Source organism: Podarcis cretensis, assembly GCF_951804945.1.
Source record: "Podarcis cretensis genome assembly, chromosome: 15".
Classification (NCBI taxonomy): domain Eukaryota; kingdom Metazoa; phylum Chordata; class Lepidosauria; order Squamata; family Lacertidae; genus Podarcis; species Podarcis cretensis.
Window position 1 is genome coordinate 25,211,301 of NC_137185.1, and position 23,785 is coordinate 25,235,085.

Below are 23,785 nucleotides of genomic sequence, written 5' to 3' on the forward strand. Positions count from 1 at the left end.
TTCTTAACCTGAAGCACCACTTTAGCTAATGGGGTCTCCTGATGCTGCCGCGCCGCTGGAGCACGATTTCTGTTCTCATCCTGAAGCAAAGTTCTTAACTCAAGGTACCATTTTTAGGTTAGTGGAGTCTGTAACCTGAAGCGTATGTAACCTGAAACGTATGTAACCTAAGGTATCACTGTACTTGATGCAACATCATCTAACTTTCTCACAAACAAATCAGTGGTGGTGGACTTTGGGGCCTCAGATTTTGGCAGGGCCCTGTGTGACACCAAAGTTCACCCCCCCCCCGCCCCTCGCCTTCCAGTCTACATCACAGCTGAGATGCCCTTCTGCAGCACCACCGCTCTGCGCCTCCTAAATCCACCTCTGAAATCAGAATGAATGCTCAATAATTAGTTGGCGTTGTCTAACCCTCTAACTTTCTCAACAAACAGGTCGCTTGAAAGCAACCTTGGTGTTTACTCCAAAATAGTCATGTTTCCCTCACTCCCATTTTTACAGAACATCATCAAATTGTCGTCCTCCTGTTTTCTCAGGCTGCAGACGATATGACTTTGGGGGAGAATCAGGAGGGCTACCTGTGCAGGTGAAGTTTGCCTTAGTGCAACTTTCCCACCTTTCTGAAGAGGAATGGCTTTGAATGTATGCAGTGACATATTATGAATGTTAACCCACCACAACACCCTCGGGACTATATTACCATGCTGGTCACAGCCATTTCCATTGCATGTTTGCACTTCTTTCAATTTTCACTTTCTCGTGTGATACTTTTGCAATAGTCTTTAACAGGGCATCCCTGAAGGGGTGACATCAAAGGGCAGTGGAGATCCCTTTGGGGTCGTGTTGAAGGTGCTTCCTGCCATTGTTGTGTTTTGTTATTTCTGTGGGTATTGTGGGCGCTCCCTGATGATAGCAGAGGGAGCTCCAGGAATCCTGGAATTGTAGCATTGGAATCCTGGAATTGTAGCATTGGAAGGGACCCTGAGGATCATCTAGTCCAACCCTGCAATGCAAGGCAGGAATGTGCACCTGTGCCATACGGGGATCGAACCTGCAAGCTTGGTGTCATCAGCACCACGCTCTAACCAACTGAGCTGTGGGGAGTGTGTCATTTTGTTCCATCTTTTGGTGTAAGCTTAAGATGGGGAGACAGAAGCAGAAGTGAGAGTTCCACATGCATGTCTATTTGCTGGGTGAGGCTAATTGCTTCTGTTGCATTGCTGTATTTTGGATCTGCTAGTAGTTATTATGGGTCCCCATATGTTAGTTGTTCCAGCTTCTATTTATGTTTAGGAGGAAATCTTATCTAAGTGTTATCTGCACTGCACTAAAATGTGGATTCCCCTCCCCCCACGTTCTTTGTATTTGGCATTTATTTGTGGTATTTTTAAGATGCTGTGAACCGCTTAGAGGTTTTCTTTGGAATATGGAACAGTCTATGACTTACTTAAGGAAGCAAATATAATTTTAGAGCAGATAAAAAAAATGACTGCCACCTCAGTCTTTCTAATCAACATCTTCGTTTTATTTTGCTTTTATGTCTTCTTCTTTTTAACACTGAAGGGATTCTCCAGTTTCTGCACCTGTCCCTGGTCTGGAACTCCTTCCCCAAAAGCAGCTCTCACAGGACTCAGCTACATTAGTAAAAAACCCAGCACTTTGAATGTATTCTAAACATGCAACACCAGATGGCGCTGGAGAGCAAAGAAAATTTCTTTGTGATTTCCCTTAGCGCTTTTTTCCTTTCGTTTTAACGATTTAATTTCTGACTTATTTATAGCGGGGGATTTCTCCTGTGCACCCCATGAGCTACAATTCTCAGAGCGGTTTAACAACAGATCCCTCTTTCCAGGGAACTCTGGGAACCATAGCTCTGTGAGAGGTATAGGGGCCTTCTCACAACTCTCTGCACCCTTAACAAACCACAAGTCCCAAGAGTCTTAGGGGAAAGCTAGGATTGTTTAAAGCAGTATGTATGGTGCAAATGTGGTCTAACTCTATATGTTAAGGGCATTACTTGAGGAGGAGAATCTGAGGTCTGGTTTTCCTCCATTGGCAGAATGCTGCCATCCCCTTGTGAGTCATCTGCTTCACCCAAAATCACCACCTTGCCTGGAAGACAAAAGGCATATGGAAAAATGAGTGGCATTAATTTATCACCATCTGCTGCCAATCTTTCCCTGTGCCATGAAAAAAAACCCAACAAAACAGGCGGGGGGAGGTTGGGAGGAAACTGAGTGACGTGAGCGTAGAGATTGGTGAGCAAACTTGGAAGCACATAAAGAGAAGCAAAGATCTCACACTGAGTCAGACCTCCAGTCCCTCAGGTTCAGGATTGGCTCCTCTGACTGACGTCATCCCTGACTGACATCATCAGCATCAGGGTACCAGCCATGGCTACCCCCAAAGATTCCCAGGAGCTGTGGTTTGTTAAGGGCACTTAGAGTTGTGAATAGGCCCCCTATTCCTCTCACAGAGCTACCATTCTCAGAACGGTTTAACAACTAATCAAAGGGTACTCTGGGAATGGTAGTTCTGTGAGGGAATAGGGGGCCTCCTACCAACTCTCAGCACCCTGAACTGCAGTTCCCAGAATGCTTTGGGGAAGCCATGACTATTTAAAGCAGCAGCATAGAATCGTAGAGTTGGAATGGATCCCGTGGGTCATCTATTCTTCTTCAAACCCCTGCAATGCAGGAATATTGTCAGGATGCTGTCAGCAGCTCCTGGCTGTTGGTCCTGGAAAGTATTAAGACAAGGGGAAGTTTCTTACAGTCCTTTTTTATTTCAGTCTTTACAGAGAGGGGCTATAGAACCCAGTTTCTTGGATAATGGTGTTGTCCCAAGTAAATCTCCACCTCCCGTCTCTCTCACCTCCTCATTTGTAACTTCTACCGGTGCTGCTATGTGCGCTCTGTCTTTGAGCTCTTTGCTCTCCTACTTTTAAGGCTCGCCGGGTTCTGGGAGATGGAGGGTCTGGAATGCTTTCTAACAACAATGTGTCAGCCAGGTGTTGTTCTGGCTCTCCCATGATTTCCCAACTTCCCCCCTCATCTGCCTCTGAGCTGTGACTTCCCTCAAACCCCTGTTGTAAATCTATACTGTCTTCCTCTTCCTCCTCCCTGGAAGGGTCAGGATGGGAAGGTGGTCTCCACCATTCTTCTTCTGCCCAGTCCCTGAGAAATATGCACCCATACGTGGATCAAATCTGTGGCTTTTGTGTTATCAGCACCATGCTCTAACCAACTGAGCTAGTCGGCCATCATAGTGCTTTATGTGGCCTAGAATGAGTTGGCTCTGCTTGTCATTCGCTGTCTCTTGTCTGTGATTAACTCTGCAGTGGCAGACTTTGGGCTCTCAAATTGTTTTTGCACCCCTCCCCAGCCCACCTCTTGTACTCCATTCTACAGCATTCTGCGGAGCGGCACCCAGTGTGATTGCACCCATTGCGCTACCTTAAAACCACCTCCGAACTTTGGCTCCACCTACTGTCAGCTTCCTGCCTTCCACCCCAATAATCCCAATGAACACCAGCCACCACTGGCCTCAGAGAGAGAAGGGTCTTTGCCACACCCTATGGGATGATTTTTCTACTTTACGGGTGGGAAACCTTTGACCCTCCAGATATGAGATGTTGCTCAGACCAGCCAAAGCCAGCAATCAGGACTGATGGGAGTCGTAGTCCAACAATATCTGGAGGGCCATAGATTTCCTATTGCCACTGTTTTGGCGGGAAATGCCAGGGATTGCAACCTCCTGCCTTCAGAGCAGCATTCAGAGCAGCAGGGAAGTGAAAGCCAGCCCTAGAATGGTGCTTGATGAGGGAAATAATAATAATAATAATAATAATAATAATAATAATAATAATGTATTATTTATACCCCAACCATCTGGCTGGGCTTCCCCAGCCACTCTGGGCGGCTTCCAACAAAATATTAAAATACAGTAATGCATCAAACATTAGAAGCTTCCCTAATCAGGGCTGCCTTCAGATGTCTTCTAAAAGTCTGGTAGTTGTTGTTCTCTTTGACATCTGGTGGGAGGGTGTTCCACAGGGCGGGTGCCACTACCAAGAAGGCCCTCTGTCTGGTTCCCTGTAACTTGGCTTCTGACAGTGAGGGAACTGCCAGAAGGCCCTCAGCACTGGACCTCAGTGTCCGAGTAGAACAATGCGGGTGGAGACGCTCCTTCCGATATACTGGACCGAGGTCATTTAGGGCTTTAAAGGTCAGCACCAACACTCTGAATCTAGAAAACTTGCCCATTTTCGAAACGCCCTTGGCCCCATTCACTGCCACAAGGCAATTTCCATCCTAGCTTGAATGCGCCCTCTTGTGGCAAGAGCAGAGATTTAACAAGCTACAGGTACTGGCAATCTGGAACTCACTGTGGCTGTCTCCAGACTGCCTGTATTTTGCAGGGGAAATTCAGTCACATAACAGAACCGTGAGGTTTCTGCAGTACAAACAGATTGAAAGCACTCTGTCGCCCCGGTGCAACGAATTCACTTTTTTAAAAAAGGAACCAGACTTTTTTGCAGTTGAAAAGTGTGAGATAAACCATTTATTTATCGGAAAATGTAAAAAACAAATCAGGATGAATACAGGCTGAATGCGCGATAACAACTGGGCATCATCTAACCTCCACCTAAGGTGCACCTGGTGGGACGTGGGTGGCGCTGTAGGTTAAACCACAGAGCCTAGGACTTGCTGATCAGAAGGTCGGCGGTTTGAATCCCTGCAATGGGGTGAGCTCCTATTGCTCGGTCCCTGTTCCTGCCAACCTAGCAGTTCGAAAGCACGTCAAAGTGCAAGTAGATAAATAGGTACCGCTCCAGCGGGAAGGTCAACGGCGTTTCCGTGTGCTGCTCTGGAAGCTGTACGCCAGCTCCCTCAGCCAATAAAGCAAGATGAGCGCCGCAACCTCAGAGTCGGCCACGACTGGACCTAATGGTCAGGGGTCCCTTTACCTTTACCTTTAAGGTGCACCTGCAAACAAATCAGGATGCATGTTCCAGAAATAGGTCACCTGCAGGAGCCTGTAGATGCATGTTTACAAATCTAACCCTGTTGGCCTTGTGCTCCCCATGCCCTCTTTCTGGCCAGCACTGTTTCGGATGCAATTCAGTACAGTACGTATGTCTTTAACATGCGGCAACTGTACAAAGTGGGGCAGGATGTGGACAAGTTCCTTCTGGGGTTTTATAGGGGTATTTGAAAAGGTGACCCCTGCCCCATGGCACCATAGCATTAGACATGCTTTTGCAGCGGCAGCATACAAGCATAATTTCATTCCCTCCCCCCCCCCCCACTTCATATCTTCTTTGCTTCCCTCCACTCTGTTCCTTTTGGTTATATCCCCCCATAGAGGCAGGAACACTGTTTCCTCTTCCTGTTCAAAAGCCAGCACAAAATCCTCCCAGGAATCTTCATGAAAACTCCCCCTTCGGGAGCCAAGCTGCTGCTGGAGTAAGCATTGAATGTCAGAGAGAGAGAGAGTGAGAGAGAGAGAGAGAAGCCATGGGGAGTTTGCTTATTGCCAGCTTTGTCCCTGGTGGTTTATTCACAGGGGAGAATCCAGTGGGTAATTAATATTGCTTCTTGCGTGAAAACAAAGTACAGTACAGTGGTACCTCTGGTTACATACGCTTCAGGTTCCATACGCTTCAGGTTACAGACTCCATTAACCCAGAAATAGTGCTTCAGGTTAAGAACTTTGCTTCAAGATGAGAACAGAAATCGTGCTCCGGCGGTGCGGTGACAGCAGGAGGCCCCTTTAGCTAAAGTGGTGCTTCAGGTTAAGAACATTTTCAGGTATCGACTTTGGAAGAATGGAGGACAAAATTAACAGACTATGCAGAACTGGATAAATTAACTGGGAAAATCAGATTCCAAAAGGATCACAGGTTTTTTGAGGACTGGGGAAAATTTATTTGAAAACTGTATGTGAGGACTGTACAACGCTAGTGTGCTTTAAAGAAGCTTTGTGAAAATACAAGGAATATTGTTAGAAAGCAAATAAGGTCAGAAATGGGACGCAGGTGGCGCTGTGGGTTAAAGCCTCAGCGCCTAGGACTTGCCGATCGAAAGGTCGGCGGTTCGAATCCCTGCGGCGGGGTGCGCTCCCGCTGCTCGGTCCCAGCGCCTACCAACCTAGCAGTTCGAAAGCACCTCCGGGTGCAAGTAGATAAATAGGGACCGCTTACCAGCGGGAAGGTAAACGGCGTTTCCGTGTGCGGCTCTGGCTCTGGCTCTGGCTCTGGCCAGAGCAGCGATGTCACGCTGGCCACGTGACCCGGAAGTGTCTCCGGACAGCGCTGGCCCCTGGCCTCTTAAGTGAGATGGGCGCACAACCCCAGAGTCTGTCAAGACTGGCCCGTACGGGCAGGGGTACCTTTACCTTTAAGGTCAGAAATATAGTGTTTAATGGCAATATTAAAATTAAGGAATGTGAAGATAGGATTCGAACTACGAATGATTGTCAGAGAAGTTGAGGGAGGTCCAATAAGCTAAAATATGTGATGTGTAAATTGATATGACTGGAGTTTTTCATGGAAAAATTTTTAATAAAAAAAAAAGATCAAAAGAACATTTTCAGGTTAAGAACGGACCTCTGGAACAAATTAAGTACTTAACCCGAGGTACCACTGTAGTTCAAATGTAAGCTTTCCCCCCCCCCTTCACTTTCATTACTCTTCCTAAGTTTAACCACAAAAACAGAGGAAGGAGGTGGGTGACTTGCTTATTTTGTTATTATTAGTTATTGTTATCATTTGGAGGTACCGCTGAGCTTTGGAATCTGCGCTGCATACACCTTTAATGCACATTCGAAGCACATACTCTCCTTTGGGGAATTCTGGGCACTGTAGTTTACCTCACACAGCTAAAATCCCCAGCAAGCTTGAGGAAACTACAGGGCCCAGAATTCTTTGAGGTGGGGAATGTGCTTTAAAGGTATAGCATTGACATAGCCCTAATGTGAGGCCTGCCCTACAATTAGGCAGAGCAGGGATGGGGAGCCTTTCTCATCCTGAGGAATGCATTCCCTTCATGGGCAACTTTCTGGGGGATGTGCATCAATGGTGGATGAGGCCAAAGATATTTGTTTAAGCTCTCGGAATTTTTTAGTAGGGGCAGCAGATCTGGCCGCCAAGGAATGCATCCCCTGCTGCTGCCGCCACTGCCACAGTAGCAGCAAGAGTTATGGTCCACTCCTTGGAGGCTGGATCTGCGATATCTTTTCACATCCGGCCCCCAGTGGTGCCTCTACAGCTTCCTCTAGGTCTTCTCTCCCACCCTTGTTCCTGGACACCACCCTTCTGTATTCTACATAGGACAGACAGGTTGTCTCTCTCTACATGCACAAACACACACACAGAGGTGGATTAAATGGACACAAATCTGGCATCTGAAATGGGAATTTCAAAAATCCATTGGGAGATTTCAGCTTCTCCAGATACTCTTGTCACTGACTTTACATACCCTCCAACAGATTCTTCCATTGGGTTACTGTTTAGGGGCATTTTATTGCTGTTATTTATATTAATTTTTTTGGTCTCTTTATTTTTGGATCCTATTGTGATTTATGTGGCAATTATTCCATTTGGCTGTGTACTTTTTGATGCGTTTCAACTATTGTTTGTGACTACTTTTGTTATATTTGTAATTATGGGTTTTTTTCATGTTGTAAGCCGCCTGGAGTGTTTTGTTAACTATGCAAAGGTGGCCTACAAATAAAATGATATACCGCATTTTTCATCCCATAGGGTGCACCGGCCCATAGGAGGCACCTAGTTTTTTGGGGGGAAATAAGGAAAAAAAATTTATTTCCCCCCCAGGTGCGGGGCTGGGGCGGGGGAAGCCCGAGCTTCCCCCAACCCCAGCCCCCAGAACAGGCAGCTCTCCGCAAGCGGTGGGAGAGCTGCACGAAGCCCGAAGCCTGGGGGGCGCTGAGCTCAGTGGCCCCCAGGCTTCTGGGTCCAGGCAGCTCTCCGCAAAGTGGTGGGAGAGCTGCGCGACTTCGCACAGCTCTCCCACGGCTTGCGGATAGCTTCCTGAAGCCTGGAGAGCGAGAGGAGTCAGTGCGCACTGACCCCTCTTGCTCTCCAGGCTTCAGCGAAAGCCTACATTCGCCCTATAGGATGCACACACATTTCCCCTTCATTTTTGGAGGGGAAAAAGTGCGTCCTATAGGGCGAAAAATACGGTATGTATGTATGTAATCAAAGCCAGCTGCCTACTTTTAGGATCTGGGCAGGGGCATTGCTGGGTAAGTTTAAAAGATTCAAATCTGCATATATCAATTTCTATGGATAGATGCAAAATTTAGAATTTAAGTGTCAAAAGCCACAAGCCTACTCATTTCTCATTCAGATCATCCCAGATAAATTCTTCAGTTAATTTTCACTCCTCCTGAATCACTCCAAATCGGTTCCTCTTTGATTCATTAACCCCTAATTAATTTCCCAGTGGATCCCATTCCAAATCAATTAAATCCCCCTTCAATTACTGCCCGTTCATTAACACACACATCCCGGGTCTAAAGAAAATATTAACATTAAATTCTTCTCCAAAATTGAAATGCTACCCAGTGGCATAGATCTCCCCACTCAATCTGATTTCTGCCAAATCCATTAGCCACCCAGAAAGACCTGGGGGGCACTTTGGGAAATGTAGAAGGTGTGGGGATGGGCAGAGATAACCCTGGATCAGTACAGTGGTACCTCGGGTTAAGAACTTAATTCGTTCCAGAGGTCCGTACTTAACCTTAAACTGTTCTTAACCTGAAGCACCACTTAAGCTATAATGGGGCCTCCTGCTGCTGCCGTGCCACCGGAGCACGATTTCTGTTCTCATCCTGAAGCAAAGTTCTTAACCTGAAGCACTATTTCTGGGTTAGTGGAGTCTGTAACCTGAAGCGTATGTAACCCGAGGTACCATTGTAGTAGCATGCAGTGGAGGATTGCCGGGTTATAGGGCTGCGTTTTCTTGGCAGGGTTAAGGTCCACCAACTTGAGGTGTACACTTGCCCCTAAAAATCCTCCACAAAATTCCTCACCCACCTAAGAGGCCCTTTGCCTTGAAGTCAGTCAGCAGCACATCCCACCAAGAAGTCTGCTTAGGCAAGGAAGACATGTCTGCAGCATTGGGGGCGAGTAGAGAGGTGAAGAGAAAATGCAGTTTGAGGAAGCTGCCTGGCTTTGCATTCTCAGCCTGTCCTTGGTGCGTCTCTCTGGGCCTCCACTTTCTCCTGGAGGGAAGGGAAGCTCTGGGCAGCACTGCTGCACTGAGAACATTTGCATTGAAAACCCAGCATTTCCCCCCTCTTTCATCCTCTGCTTTTATCCTCTCTCTCTCTCCCGGTTAACCTTGGAAGGAGGATCTGCTCCTATCCTCCCCAGATCCCTCTTGTCACCAGCCAGACTGCAGGCAGCTGGCGGCAGGGAGAAAAGGCATCATTATACAATGCAGAACACATAGAAGGAGGAGAAAGATTTTTCCACATTGCAGGGTTTTGTTTTGTTTTTGCCAGGGACACTTTGAGATGCTAAAGCAAGCTGAGAAGTTTATCACGTCTTTTTAATGAAGAAGGTGAGACCTATGCACTCAACTGCGATTAAGGCAGCTTCTCAAATTTGGGGAAATACTAAATTACTGTCAGAGGCTGTCAGAGGTGAATGCACAAACTTTTAAGGTAGGAAAGTCTGAGGTGCAAGGTTTGAGGAAAATACAAGGGAGAGGAAGATTGGTCTGTAACAGGCTTCCTCAACCTCGGCCCTCCAGATGTTTCGAGACTACAATTCCCATCATCTCTGACCACTGGTCCTGTCGGCTGGGGATCATAGGAGTTGTAGGCCAAAAACATCTGGAAGGCCGAGGTTGAGGAAACCTGGTTAATAACAAAAATGATACCTCATGTGAACTGATATGGGAGGCTATGACTTGGCCCAAGATAAAAAAATGATACCCTGTGTGAATTGATCTGAAAGCTTTGATGGAGATGAAGCAGGAAAGGCGAGTAAAGGGTGTGAGAGGCTGCCATATGTGGTGGCAATGTAAAATTATTAAGGAAGCCTGGGCAGTGATATATAAAGATTTGAAGAAAATGTTGGAAATGACTTTGGTTAATAAAATTGAAGCAATGATCCTGGATGGTACAGAACTTAATGGATTTACCATGTAAAAGACTTTGCATCTGAGAACGGACACCAGGCCAAAACTAGCCCATCCCTATAGGAGGAAGAAGCCACCGCCAAAGAAGATGAAGGAGATTGGCAAAACAAACCACAGTGGTACCTCGGGTTACATACGCTTCAGGTTACATACGCTTCAGGTTACAGACTCCGCTAACCCAGAAATAGTGCTTCAGGTTAAGAACTTTGCTTCAGGATGAGAACAGAAATCGTGGTCCGGCGATGCAGCAGCAGCGGGAGGCCCCATTAGCTAAAGTGGTGCTTCAGGTTAAGAACAGTTTCAGGTTAAGTACGGACCTCCGGAACAAATTAAGTACTTAACCTGAGATACCACTGTAACTGTATCCCATGTTTCCCAGGGCATTTTCCTGTCAATTTCCTTCTTGCAAAAAGTCCAATTTGGGGTGTGAGGTGAGAGTGAATTTGTTAAGCAAGGATGCCAAACCAGCTTTAACTGTGCAGCTTAAATTTGCCACCCATTAAAAATAAAACTTACGGGAAAAATTGTAAGGACTAGATATTCTGCAAAGGTTCCACTGTAATGAACTATACTGGACACACCAGACAATTTCTTTTCTCCCCCCCTTCCTTAAAAAAGGGAGAAATGTTCAGGCATAAGCAGCAAGCTTTGTGTATTGGTTTTGTACATTAGTTAAACTTTTAAAGGTCACTTGTAATAATATGTATAAGGTTTTAAAATTGAATAGGTAAGGGTCTAAGATTCTCTGGATGTGCATAAATAAGTATAAAAAAATGGAACCAGGAGGGAGAGGGGGAGAGAAGTCAATTAAGATGTATGATTTTGATTGTGATTTTTTTTTATTGGGTTGTTGTTTTTTGATCTCATAAAATTAATAAATTGTATCAAAGAGAGAGAGAGAGAGAGAGAGAGAAATAACCTGAGGAACAGAGAAAGAGACCCTATAAAACCCTATAAAACCCTATAAAGCTGTCCTGTATGGACCCACATGCCTGCTGGCCCCTGTATTTCCCTCCTCAGTAGATATGGAACGCCAAGACAATGAAGGCCTTTAGGGCAAAAAGGAACACTAATCCACCAACCTCAGTCTGTCCTCCTCCAGGCTTCCCTCCCCCTAAAAACCCATCTGCTTTCCTATTTACAACTAATCCAGGAAATGGCATTTCTGGTCAACTTTGTTGCGTGGCGAGTTCCCGCCCCCCGCCAGGATAAATAAAGACACGAGACACCATAATTTAAGGTTATATGGGCGAATTAGGCCACAACTTTATTGAATTCAGGAATGAGAGGCATTGGCTTAGGCATTGGTCCTATCGACTATCCGGCTCCAGCCCATTTGCTGAAGACACGGGAAGGGTTAACACCATAGAGGGGGAGTCTCCTGCTGAGGCACTCCCCCGGGTCACCGCTCTGGGGCGTGCCTTTGGCCCACAGCTCCATAGGCTTCGGACAGGGCCACGCCCCCCGGAGTCCTTTATCGGACCACCCTTCGTTCAATGGGGGGAGGTGATGGCGTTCCTCCCCCCCCATCCTCTTAACCCCTTCTTACCAATGCCTAACCGCCAATGCCGAGGAGTTGTGACAAGTTGCTACGAGGTAGGCGAAAAACCAAATGGCTGTAAATTGCCAATTGGGAAAAATTCCTACCATGCCCCTTGCGGCAACAGACCGAAGTCCATAGCAAAGTCAGAGACCTCCCTAAAGCCTACCCAAAGGGAGGGAGGGTGGGAAAACGTGGGGGCTAGCTGGCGAAAAGAGGGCGAGCCCCCTCTGCGCCGGCCCTAAATAGGGCAGGCCATGCCCCCCCAGCCAGCTGATTGGCTGGCGGGGGGGGGGAGACGCGCCGGGATTCCCCTGTTCTCGCGGGGTTACAACATGTTTTGGTTTACAACTGGACCTCCGGAACGGATTATGGTTGTAAACCAAGGTACAGTGGTGCCCCGCAAGACGAAATTAATCCGTTCCGTGAGGCTCTTCGTATAGCGGTTTTCTCGTCTTGCGAAGCAAGCCCATTGACAGCTTAGCGGATTAGCGCTATTAGCGGTTTAGCGGCTTATCAGCGGATCAGCTGATAAGTGGCTTAGCGGCTTAGGAAAAGGGGGAAAAAAGGGGAAAAAACCCGCAGGAACTCGCAAGACATTTCGTCTTGCGAAGCAAGCCCATAGGGAAATTCGTTTTGCGAAGCGCTTCCAAAATGGAAAACCCTTTCGTCTAGCGGGTTTTCCATCTTGCGAGGCGTTCGTCTTGCGGGGCACCACTGTACATGGGTATATGGGAAATAATTGTGTGAAAACGCTGGCGGAAAACTGGGATGCGCGTTGTTAACCCAAAAATGGAAAACGAGCGAGGTCTCAACCAAAGAAAAATGGCAACTTAAGTTGACAGAATATGTGCAGCTTGCAGACTTAACATATAGAACAAGAGAATAAGAAGAACATACATTTAAAGGAGATTGGAAAATGTTTATTGAATACAGTGTACCTTGGTTTGCAACCGCTTTGGATTACAACCCTATTGGATTACAACCATGTCAAACCCGGAAGTGTGTGTCCCTTTTTTGGATTACAACTAATTTTTTTTGGGAGGCCCTACTGCCGCGTCTTGGGTTACAACCTGTTTTGGTTTACAACCGGACCTCCGGAATGGATTATGGTTGTAAACCAAGGTACATGGGTATATGGGAAATAATTGTGTGAAAACTTGTTTTTTGTTGTTGCTTGTAAGCCGCTCTGAGCCCGGCCTTGGCTGGGGAGGGCAGGGTATAAATAAAAATTATTATTATTATTATTATTACACTGACAGCATTAAGATAAATTAATCAGTGTAAATAAGTTTTGATGGGTGCAATAATGGAATACTGATTGGTATAGTTTTTGTAAAATATGCAGGCATTTAAGGTATGTAAAATGAATCATGGAAAGAGAAGAAGGGAGGTCATTGATGTCTTAAGGATGTAAAATGGGTATTTGAAATTGTAAAACAGATACACACACACACACACAGGGAAACATCTTCTGGGGCCAAGCTCGCATGTGCTTTTGGGTGCCGTGCTCTCTTGTGAGATTGCGGCCCTGAAAAAAAGTGCGACTTTCAGGGCTGCGCTCTTGCACATTTTGGGGCACTGTGCTCTTGCACGAGAGCACAGCCCCCCCCATGGGATGTCCCATTTTAATCAGGACATTTGAGGGCTATGTCCCTGCCTTCCACTCCACCAGTCTCAAAGAACACCACTTGCCAGCGCTCCAAGGTCTCAGAGTGAGGTTCTCTCTCAGCACTGCTACCAGGTGGTATTGCACCAGCCTTGCCAGGGATCAATTCTGGAGACTTCTGCATGTCAAGCAGGTGTCCTGCCACCAACCTGTGTGTCTTGACAACTAAGGATTCCAGTCCTCTGGGAACCTCCCCACCCTAAAAGAACATGGCTGCTTACAGGGAGAGTCAGAACGCATGCGTTCTTTGCAACAGGTTTATTTGCACACAATTAACAAATTTCCAGTCGCCATTCCAGAAACTGGTTAGGAAGAGGAGATGAATCCAGCGGGGATTATTTCATCAGTGAGCCACATCCCTGAGAAAACAAGGGTTGCTTGAGACCTGCTGAAATCAATAGGAAAGATTCCATTGGTGTATGAAGGAAACCTTAGCTAATTAGACAACAGAACATGAATGCATTCATCAGTCATATAAATCTGCATACAAATGAATTAGTCATTTTGAATAAATAAGAGATTTTCAATGGTGCTTGTGTAGCAGGGATGGGGAATCTGGGTAAACCTGTGTCCTGATTTACAGAGGACAGCCTTTTATGTGGAGACATCCTCTGTTTTAGGAGTGGGGAACCTGTAGCCCCCAAGATATTGCTGGACTACAGCCGCCATCAACCCTAGCAAGCTGTTAGTTTCTGTTTTGCCATTGAGCAGCTGCTTAGAGTCACAAGGCTCTGTTTACATTCCAGAAACAGTCCAGGCTGTTGGAAGTCTCACGGGAGAAGGGAGACGGATGTGATGTTACTGGTTTCCTGTCCCTTTGTTCAGTTGCTCTCTGCTTTCATAGAGAGAGGATGTTTCTTTGCTGTCTGCGTAGTAAGAAATAAAGCGTAGCATGTAGCCATAAATATCATCACTTCTGCATGCTGTTTTGGATTCTCTGCTGAATGGAATGTGCCTGAGGCCTCATCAAAGGTTCAGGTCGTTAATTATTTGTCAGGAGGGCGATTCCAGAAGATGAGCTTTATCAGCTTGGCCGAACGCAGATTCCAACACAAGCCTGGTCTATGGTGGGTGATGCTGGGAGTTGTAGTTCAGCAACCTCTGGGAGGCCACAGGTTCCCCCTACCTGCTCTGTTTGAAGGGCTCTCTGGTCCAAGTTGGGGTTAAAAGACAAAGTTGGGAAATAGACCAGGCAGGGGCCCATCAATAGTTGCATTGAACAAGCACACAGGTTGCCTCACTGCAATCTCTTTCATCATAGTGGGGAAGACTGTATCTCTTACTTCAGATTATAATTATTTTTTTCAACGTTTCGATTTTTTTTTTTTTACATATAAATAAGCACGTGCACATTTTATTTATTTCTTTGTTGCATTTATATCCCACCTTTCCCCCCAATGGAACTCATCGTTCTCCCATTCCTCATTTAATCCCCACAACAACCCGTGACGCAGTTGGGCTGAGAGGTAGTGACTGGCCCAAGATCACCCAGTGAGCTTCATGGCTGAGTGGAAAACTGAACCCTGGTCTCCCAGGTCCTAGTCCAACACCCTAACCACTGCACCACCATTGGCTCTCTATTTTACAGGGTGTGCAAGCAGCCACCATATGGGGAACCTGTGGCCCTGCAAGTGCCGCTGGACTCCAGCTCCCATCATTCCCCACCATTGGTCACGCCAGTTGCAAGGCCTGATGGGAGTTTGAGTCCAACAACACAGAGAGGGCCAAGGGCGTCTCACCCCTCCCCCCACCTTGCAGCAGGCACCATCTTGGATGAGGTCTTCCCTCCTGTGTGAGGTGAATGACTTGCTAAGGCAAGTTAAATAGATTAAATAAGTTAAATAGATTAAATGTCACAGCTCTAGGTGTGAAGGGTGCCTGAAACTTACATAAAAGTCAGGTGTTGCAGCGCGCAGAGCGGCCCCTCCACAGGGGTTGGGTTTTTTTATCCTGAGGAAGCTGTGGAAGAGAAGAAATTGGGTGGTAGCCTTCGGGTTCTCACCAGTACAACTACTGGGGACCCCCTGTGGTGAATACCAGGGCCCCCATCTACTCCACAAGCTCATATCAGCTTTGTATCACTTTCCCCCCAAAGGATGCTAGGAAAGCATACTTTGCTGAGGAGACTCTTCCTATTGCCCTCCTAGAACTTCAGTTCCCAGGATTCCTTGGAAAGCCTGTGTGATGGTTAAGAACATCTGGGGCTAGCCCAAGATATTTGGCAGCCTGAGGTTTAAAAAAAGGACAAGATGGCAGCCCTTGGACTCCGTGCTACAAAGCCAACTAGACTGATAGCTGAATCTTACTGCAGCACTGGTCAATATTTTTCACCTCACCTTGAGGAAACAAGGCTGTCTTAAGGGGCACAGAACAGGCCACATACCAGAGACAGCTGTTCCCTATTCTTATCCCCCACCTGAGGGAGCTGCTTGCCTCTGTCTAATGGTAAGACCAGAAACTGAGAGTATCCTAAGTAAAGGTAAAGGACCCCTGGATGGTTAAGTCCAGTCAAAGGCGACTATGGGGTTATGGCACTCATTTCGTTTCAGGCCGAGGGAGCCAGCGTTTATCCACAGACAGCTTTCCGAGTCATGTGGCCAGCATGACTAAACCGTTTCTGGCGCAACAGAGCACCGTGACAGAAGCCAGAGCGCACAGAAACGCCGTTTACCTTCCCGTCACAGTGGTACTTATTTATCTACCTACACTGGCATGCTTTCAAACTGCTAGGTTGGCAGGAGCTGGGGCAGAGCAACGGGAGCTCACTCCGTTGTGGGGATTTGAACCGCCAACCTTCCAATTGGCAGGCCCAAGAGGCTCAGTGGTTCAGACCACAGCGCCACCTGCGTTTTACCTCTAATATCCTAAGTACCCTGGCAGGATCAGAGCAAAGTTCCATCTAACACAGCATCCTGCTTTCCACACCAGCCAATCAGATGCCTCATCCCCTCCAAAATTTCTCCAATAAAAATGGGACATCCTAAGGAAAAGCGAGACATTCTGGGATGAAATCAGAAACTGGGACGGCTTCTGTAAATCCAGGCGTGTCCCTCGAAAATAGGGGCACTCGGAGGGTGTGTACTCACCGCAGGGGACGTAGCAATCGCACTCACAAAAGTCACAGCGAGAGAACCATCGGGTCCAGCCAGATTGCTTAGTGACACAGGAGGAGATCTTGATGCAGCCATGATTGAGAAAGGCCCCTGGGTACACCTTATGGGGACAGGTGGAGGAGCAGCTCCCATCGATGTCTCGCTCGTTTATCTCAATCCGACCCCGGAGGCAGATCCCTTCGCAGAAAGACAGAAAGCAATAAAAGCAGACATGACGCCCGAATGACTCGTTCAAGAATATGCAGAAAATGGCGAAACTTACCGGAAAAATAAGAAATCAAGATAATGACCTTTTAAATAAAAGAATGGAAATGGTTTATTGAATATTTACAAATAAACTGTAAACAGATAAGAACATTGGCAGGATTATTGTAATAACCTCCAGTATATATTTACAGTGTATATCTATAGTAGATAATTAAATGAGCAAGTTAAATGAATTTGGATATGCAGAAGATATTAAAAATAAATTTAAGGAACAGCAAAAAGGGGGGGAAGGAAGTCAAATTTTGAAATGTTATATTGATTGTAAAATTAATGAAATGTATAAACATGAAAAGTATAAATAAAAACTTTTTTAAAAAAGAAAAAGATTGGCAATGGTGCCTACCTGAGAGGTGCCAGAACTGAGCTGCAGCAAGTTCGCACTGGAAAAAAAAAAAGCTCTGGATACATGCATGAAAGGCACACAATTATACTTACTGAGGCAAGTAGGTTTGGGGGTCCAGCGGCCACTTGATTGGCAGGCACTAGCAGGATCCCCCACCAGCAGGTACCCAGGCCGGCAGCTGTAGCGCACCACAGACCCAACCCACCAGTCATTCCCATAGACCACCGAATTGAACTCTGTTTCTGGTCGTCCGCAGTTCACTGTGAAAGAAAAAAGGCACACGCAGGGACCCTCCAGGTGGTTGCTTTGTGGCAACTGTGTTCCGCAACATGCCGTTGACACAAGAATTGTGCTTTAGCAGTGGGTTTATAACGGACCGTCTGCATGCCATTCTGCTTGACTGCCCATTCAGCTATGTTTCCTCCTTTCGCCTTTGAGAGGGACACTTTTGCACAGCAGTGTAATGCTGGCAGGACGGTTGGAGGGTGGCGGCTAACAGATTGAGGTTGAATCCTGACAAGACAGAAGTACTGTTTTGGGGGGGACAGGGGGCAGGCTGGTGTGGAGGACTCCCTGGTCCCGAATGGGGTAACTGTGCCCCTGAAGGACCAGGTGCACAGCCTGGGGTTCATTTTGGATTCATAGCTGTCCATGGAGGCACAGCTCAAATCCGTGTCCAGGGCAGCGGTTTATCAGCTCCATCTGGAATGCAGGCTGAGCCCCTATCTGCCTACAGACTGTCTCGCCAGAGTGGTGCATGCTCTAGTTATCTCTCGCTTGGACTACTGCAATGAACTCTACATGGGGCTACCTTTGAAGGTGACCCGGAAACTACAACTAATCCAGAATGCGGCAGCTAGGCTGGTGACTGGGAGCGGCTGCCGAGACCATATAACACTGGTCTTGAAAGACTTACACTGGCTCCCAGTACGTTTCCGAGCACAATTCAAAGTGTTGGTGCTGACCTTTAAAGCCCTAAACAGCCTCGGTCCTGTATGCCTGAAGGAGCGTCTCCACCACCATTGTTCTGCCCAGACGCTGAGGTCCAGCGCCGAGGGCCTTCTGGCGGTTCCCTTGCTGCGAGAAACCAAGTTACAGGGAACCAGGCAGTGGCACCCACCCTGTGGAATGGGCCTCCCACCAGATGTCAAAGAGAAAAAGAACTACCAAACTTTTAGAAGACATCTGAAGGCAGCCCTGTTTAGGGAAGCTTTTAACGTTTAATAGGTTATTGTATTTTAGTGTTTTGTTGGAAGCCGCCCAGAGTGGCTGGGGAAACCCAGCCAGATGGGCGGGGTATAAATAATAAATTTATTATTATTATTATTATTTGACAAAATAAAAACAAACGCAAAACGTCTGCGGTCGAAAAAGTTGCAGGATTTAGCAGGAAGTTATGGGACATGCACTGGTTGGAAATGAGGTGGTATGCCTGCCCCAAAACTTTTGCAGGCATATCCAGTACTGAAGATTAAGTGTAACTCCCCAGATGCCATCATGAGAACAAATCATACTGCAGAAAATATGTGATTTTGCTGGTTTCTGGTGCTGAAACTCTTACACAATCCTCAGAGTCTGAATTTCAGTTGGCCTCATTCCATTTTCAGTTCATGTTCCCCGCAAAGCATCCCTCCACCCCAAACATTGGGCCCTGCTTCCAATCCCAGGCCAGCATGCTGCTGAAGTATTGTCCCACAGGATCAGAGCAAAGGCCTACCTGGTCTAGCATTCTGCTCCCAACCAAGGCTAACCAGGCGTCTCTGGGAGCTTCATCCACCAAGTGGGACAAACTCTTTCCCTTGAGTTTGTCCCACCTGTATATCAAGGTAGACTATCTAGTCACACGGAAGTTCTGTTTAACTAGGATGACAGCCTGCCTTATCAGCCTCTCCTCCACCGTGAACCTGAGTAATCCTTTTTTAAAAAGAGAAGTTTAATCCTCTTTAAATCCTCCACGTCCCTCCCAGTTACTACTATACGATTAGCTAAACGCTTTACAATCTCCATTCTGTTTTGCCCTCATTAACAACACAATCGTTTCCAAGAGCGGGGATGACATGTGATTGCAGGAGGTGCGTGTGCTAAATTATTAATGATTTCCCCCCCCCCTAAGATAAAAATCCTAAAAAACCCACAACCCCATATTCCTCATCAGCTACAAATGATATTGCTACATTTTTTATCTTGGGGGGGGGGGAGGGGGTTAGTTGCATCCAGTAATGCCATGGCAAATTCAGAAGTACAGGGTCCCTTCATGACCCACACGCTCTCCAAAACTATTGTATGATCTTAGAAGGTTGTATAATCTTATAATTATACAATAATCTTAGACTTATACAACTACTAGGGATGCAATGCAACAGTCAGTTCAGATATCCGATGTGCTGCCTTTCAGCTAGATTTCTATGCACCTATGTGGGCAAATGAATTTGAGTCCTCCAACATCTTATTTTAAAGTGACTTAAAATTTTGTTTTCCATGATGTTCCATTGCACAGCATTCTCTTTTCAGCGCTTGGGTGTTCCTAAATGTGTGTTCCCCCTGCCCCCACTTCCCCCCAACTTGCAGAAGCCATCCTCAATGGCTGATTCACCTCCTTTCACTCTGATTGGTTCCAATCAGCATCAAGGATGAGAAGAATTATTCTCAGTGGCTAAAAAACCCCCCCTCCCCTTTCAGGATATTGGCGACAGGGACCCTGCGGCAGAATTAGCAATGGCCTTTGACCTGTCATGACCCTAGACCACTACACCCCTAGTTGCAGCTTGCAGCATAATTGGGATTTGAATCTACATATTCTGGATTTGCACATACCCCGGCAAAATGATTTGTACCCCAACCAGCAGCAGCTTCCATTCCCACACGTGCTTTTCTTCAGTTCTTTGTGCTTTCCTTTACAGCCTCCCATGCAGATGGGGGCAGTTCCAGACCAGTAAGTGTCCGAGTTTTCTGGAAAAAGAAGATTTTTTTAAAAACAACAACAACAACAACAACCCAAAGTGTAATAATTTGTTATATCCTAAAAATAAATTATAGTACAGTGGACGCTTGGGTTGTGAATGTAATCCGTGAGGGATGCACGTTTGCAACCTGCAGTGGTGTGTCTGATGAGCATGTGCAAAGCGCGATTTAGCGCATCTGCGACCGCCGAAACCCGGAAGTAACCCGTTCCGGTACTTCCGGGTTTCGGCGGTCCGTAACCCAAAAAAACTCAACCTGAAGCGTCTGTAACCCAAGGTATGACTGTATGTGATTGTTATACAGTGGTACCTCAGGTTACATACACTTCAGGTTACAGACTCCGCTAACCCAGAAATATTACCTTGGGTTAAGAACTTTGCTTCAGGATGAGAACAGAAATTGTGCAGCAGCGGCGCAGCAGCAGCAGAAGGCCTCATTAGCTAAAGCTTCAGGTTAAGAACAGTTTCAGGTTAAGAACGCACCTCTGGAACGAATTAAGTACGTAACCAGAGGTACCACTGTAAAAATTTATGAAATGCAGAGCTCTAAACTGTAGCCCCAACCATGTCTATTCAGAAGGAAATCCTGCTGAATGCAATGGAGCTGACTCCTAGGTGAGGTTAGGACCGCGGCCTCTATCTGTCAGCCAGATTGGTATAACTGAATGAAAATGTTACATTTGGTAAACCCCAGCATTTAAGTGACAGAATTAAAACTAGGTAGTGTACATACTAAGTGTCAGTGTCTGAAGAAGTGTGCATGCACACAAAAGCTCATACCAATAACAAACTTAGAGACTTAGGTCTCTAAGGTGCTACTGGAAGGAATTTTTTTATTTAGTGTCATAACATTTCATTTATATATCTGTTTAAATGGGAGTTTGCTACTTTCCTACTTCAGAGTCTGCAAGGTGCCCCACAACAATGCTGGCAGAGGCTGATGGGAATTGTCGTCCAAAACACCTGGAGGACACTAGATTTAAGAAGGCTGCCTTGAAGTTTAGCCAAGAGGTCTTTAAAACGAAAGAAAAAAATCTGTCAAGATTTAAACTCGACATCAGAAAAATTTAAAGTTTCAAATTTTTCAAATTTCAAACTTGTGAACTATTTAATCTTAGTTTAAATTCCTGGAATTACACAGCACAATAAACAACAATGGCTTTTAGCATCAAAACATGCAGAGCAATTAAGTTATTATCTTGATAATCCTTTTTTATAGGACAAGTCTATCCCTGTCCCATTGAGCTCAATGAGGCTTGCTCCCAAGTAATCAGATAAGACTGCAAACTTAGCTACCCTATAAAAGTGTCAGTATTTTGTCTTCTTTTAAAAAATTTGCTATATTGTAGGATTTTGTGTGTGTAAACTTTTATCATCATCTTTCCCTTGAACTACAATAAAAAGGTCATTTTACAGACGTGTAACTGAGGCTCAGATAGATTGTAGTTTGTCCAAGGTCAGCCAACTAGTTTCTGGCAGAGTGAAATATAAACCAGGGGCTACCTGGATCATTTAACTATGCACCATGAGTTTGAAACTTTATTTGTGCAACTGACTTGTAAGACTCGTCACTCCTTCTGCAGCTGCTGACCCAGAAATCAGTTCCTTTTAACCCAAAGAGCTACTTTAGCATGGATGAAGCTTCCAATACCAAGAAGGAGGACGCTCAGCCCTTACCTTGTACCTTGGCTCCCTGTGACTTACCTTCCAACTCCTTGCCCGAGAGGAACTCGCAGAAGGAAAGGAGGAAGAAGAGAATAATCAGCGCCATGGTGGATATAGCAGGGCTGGCACCCCGCCAGGGGACAGCTTTTCAGTGGCTTCAAAGGGAGAGGTGGAATTTGGGGAATAAGTTTTTTCACCTGCCCCCGTGGGCATGGCAAAGTTGAACTGATCACCAGAGGGCCTTGCAGCAGACCAGATCCATTCAAACTGCAGAGAAAATCACCCTCGCTTCTTTTTTTCCAAGATACTGTGCAGCACAGAGGTTAGGAAGCTTCCACAAATCCCTCCACAAACCCTCCCCGCCTCTCCATGCCACAGATAATCCCACAGCAGCAAGAGCGATTATTTTTTCTCTCTCTTCCAGAAACCTTATACTACAAAGTCCTGGAATCTCACACAGGAGCACCAAACATAGATGCTTTCCTAAACCAGTCATTTTCAAGTAGTTAGTGTGGGGAAGTGGGAAAGGACCACAGAGAATGGTGAGACACACTGGATAGAATTTGGGGTATGGAGAACTAGGACTGGGTGGCTTTTGAGCAAACCATGTCCTATCAGCTGCCTTAAACCTACCTTACAGGGCTGTTGCGTGTGAAAATGTCACAAGACACTACAGAGAGAGAGCATTTCAAAGAAAGAAACCTGGGATAACCTCTGGAACAGAAGGCAGCTTCTTTGCAAGACAAGCTCCGTAAAGGGATGGGTAAGGAGATTACAGGAGGGTCTCCTAAGGATATTGGCTGTGTGTGTCTCTCTCTGTGTAATGGACTGTTTTTAAAAGGGGGAACCCAGGAAAGCATGTAAATGCTGCCCCAGTCTGTCATTTCCAGGTGACAATCTTAAAGCGAAGGGAGGGAGAGAGAGTCAACTTTCCAAGTGCGAGTTATATTGTAGGAACCTTGATCCAGAGTTTCCTGGGACAAAACCTAGAATGCTAAGCTCTGGATTAAGAGCCTGTACTGGGAATGTGCAGCAAACAGAACCAGCTGTTCAAGATATATCCCAGATTAAGGCTGAGGTGGAATAGCAAGCAGATGCAAAATACATTTTACAAATTTCCAGCCCTTTCTTTACCAGGCTTCAGGTACCCATCATGAGGCTAAAGCAGAGGGACCATTTTAGTCCAGTGAACCACTTTCCCCCTTGGGAAACCTCCCAGAGGCATCAGTGGGTGGGGTCAGCACCAATGATGGGTGTGGCCCAAGGCAAAAGCAACAGGTATGACTCCTGCCTTTGTGCAGCCAGCTGTGTTTCAAGCACACAAGTGTCAGATTCGTGTGCACACATCTGTCATTCTCCATCCAGGAAAGCAATAGGTTTCATCACTGGTCAGGAACATATTCCAGTCAGGCAAAAGCACAGAGGGCCAGGTCTGTTGCAGGCATGGCCTGAGCAGAGTCCCCAGGCCTGGAGCACAGTATTTGGCTCCCAAATCAGAGGTTCCCCACCCCTGCGTAGAGGATCTCTGGTGTCATCATATGGGTATCTCGGGGGTAGTGGAAAATCACCTGCCAGCACTTTGGGACCCCTTTTACAAGGCAAGAGCCTGCCTCTCCCCCCTCAACAAAGAAATAATCCAGGCCACAAAGTATAGATACAATGCGCAGCAACAGGGTTGTCAGGAGTGGGTAGATCTTTGAGGCTGGCAGCTGCTTGGTCCTGCAGGAAGGGAGAGATGAGCAGGAATTTGACCTCATGCTGGGTCAGAGGAGCGGAGGACAAGTGTTGCTGCTGCCAGTCCAACACCAGAGACAAGTTGCTGTTTCTCACACAATCACTCTGTGTGGAGGGGTCTGGTAGCTACAACAAAAATGATTGGCTACTGAACCCAGCCAAAATTTGTGGACCCCTGACCAGGTGACACCATGGCAGGTGTTAGCAGAGAAAATGAATCCAGATGAGGCAGGAAGTGAACCCAGCTGCATGCAGCAGAGGAAGGCAACCTCCCCATACCCCACTTTTAGAGAAGCCGTCCCTACTGGAGCAGAAACTT

General features: G+C 46.5%; 1 protein-coding gene across 1 annotated transcript; it reads right to left on the minus strand.

Annotated features, from left to right (window-relative positions):
* Positions 1 to 13,627: 13,627 nt before the first annotated feature.
* Positions 13,628 to 23,403, minus strand: LOC307203764 (inactive serine protease PAMR1-like). Its single transcript, XM_079954875.1, has 6 exons — positions 21,772 to 23,403; positions 19,922 to 20,056; positions 17,200 to 17,367; positions 16,471 to 16,674; positions 15,274 to 15,343; positions 13,628 to 13,772 (listed from the first exon to the last, which is right to left on the minus strand). The coding sequence occupies exons 1-5, from the start codon at positions 21,836 to 21,838 to the stop codon at positions 15,330 to 15,332; spliced, it is 588 nt and encodes a 195-aa protein (XP_079811001.1). The 5' UTR covers positions 21,839 to 23,403; the 3' UTR covers positions 13,628 to 13,772; positions 15,274 to 15,329.
* Between the last annotated feature and the right edge of the window lie 382 nt (positions 23,404 to 23,785).

What these genes read in the sequence shown, in the direction of transcription:
- LOC307203764 (XM_079954875.1), bottom strand. Translation starts at nt 21,838, where the DNA reads ATGGCGCTGATTATTCTCTTCTTCCTCCTTTCCTTCTGCGAGTTCCTC. An exon ending in CTCGGGCAAGGAGTTGGAAG is followed by an intron (nt 20,057 to 21,771) that starts GTAAGTCACAGG and finishes TTCTTTTTCCAG; the next exon opens with AAAACTCGGACACTTACTGG. An exon ending in GTACAAATCATTTTGCCGGG is followed by an intron (nt 17,368 to 19,921) that starts GTATGTGCAAAT and finishes TTTCTTTCACAG; the next exon opens with TGAACTGCGGACGACCAGAA.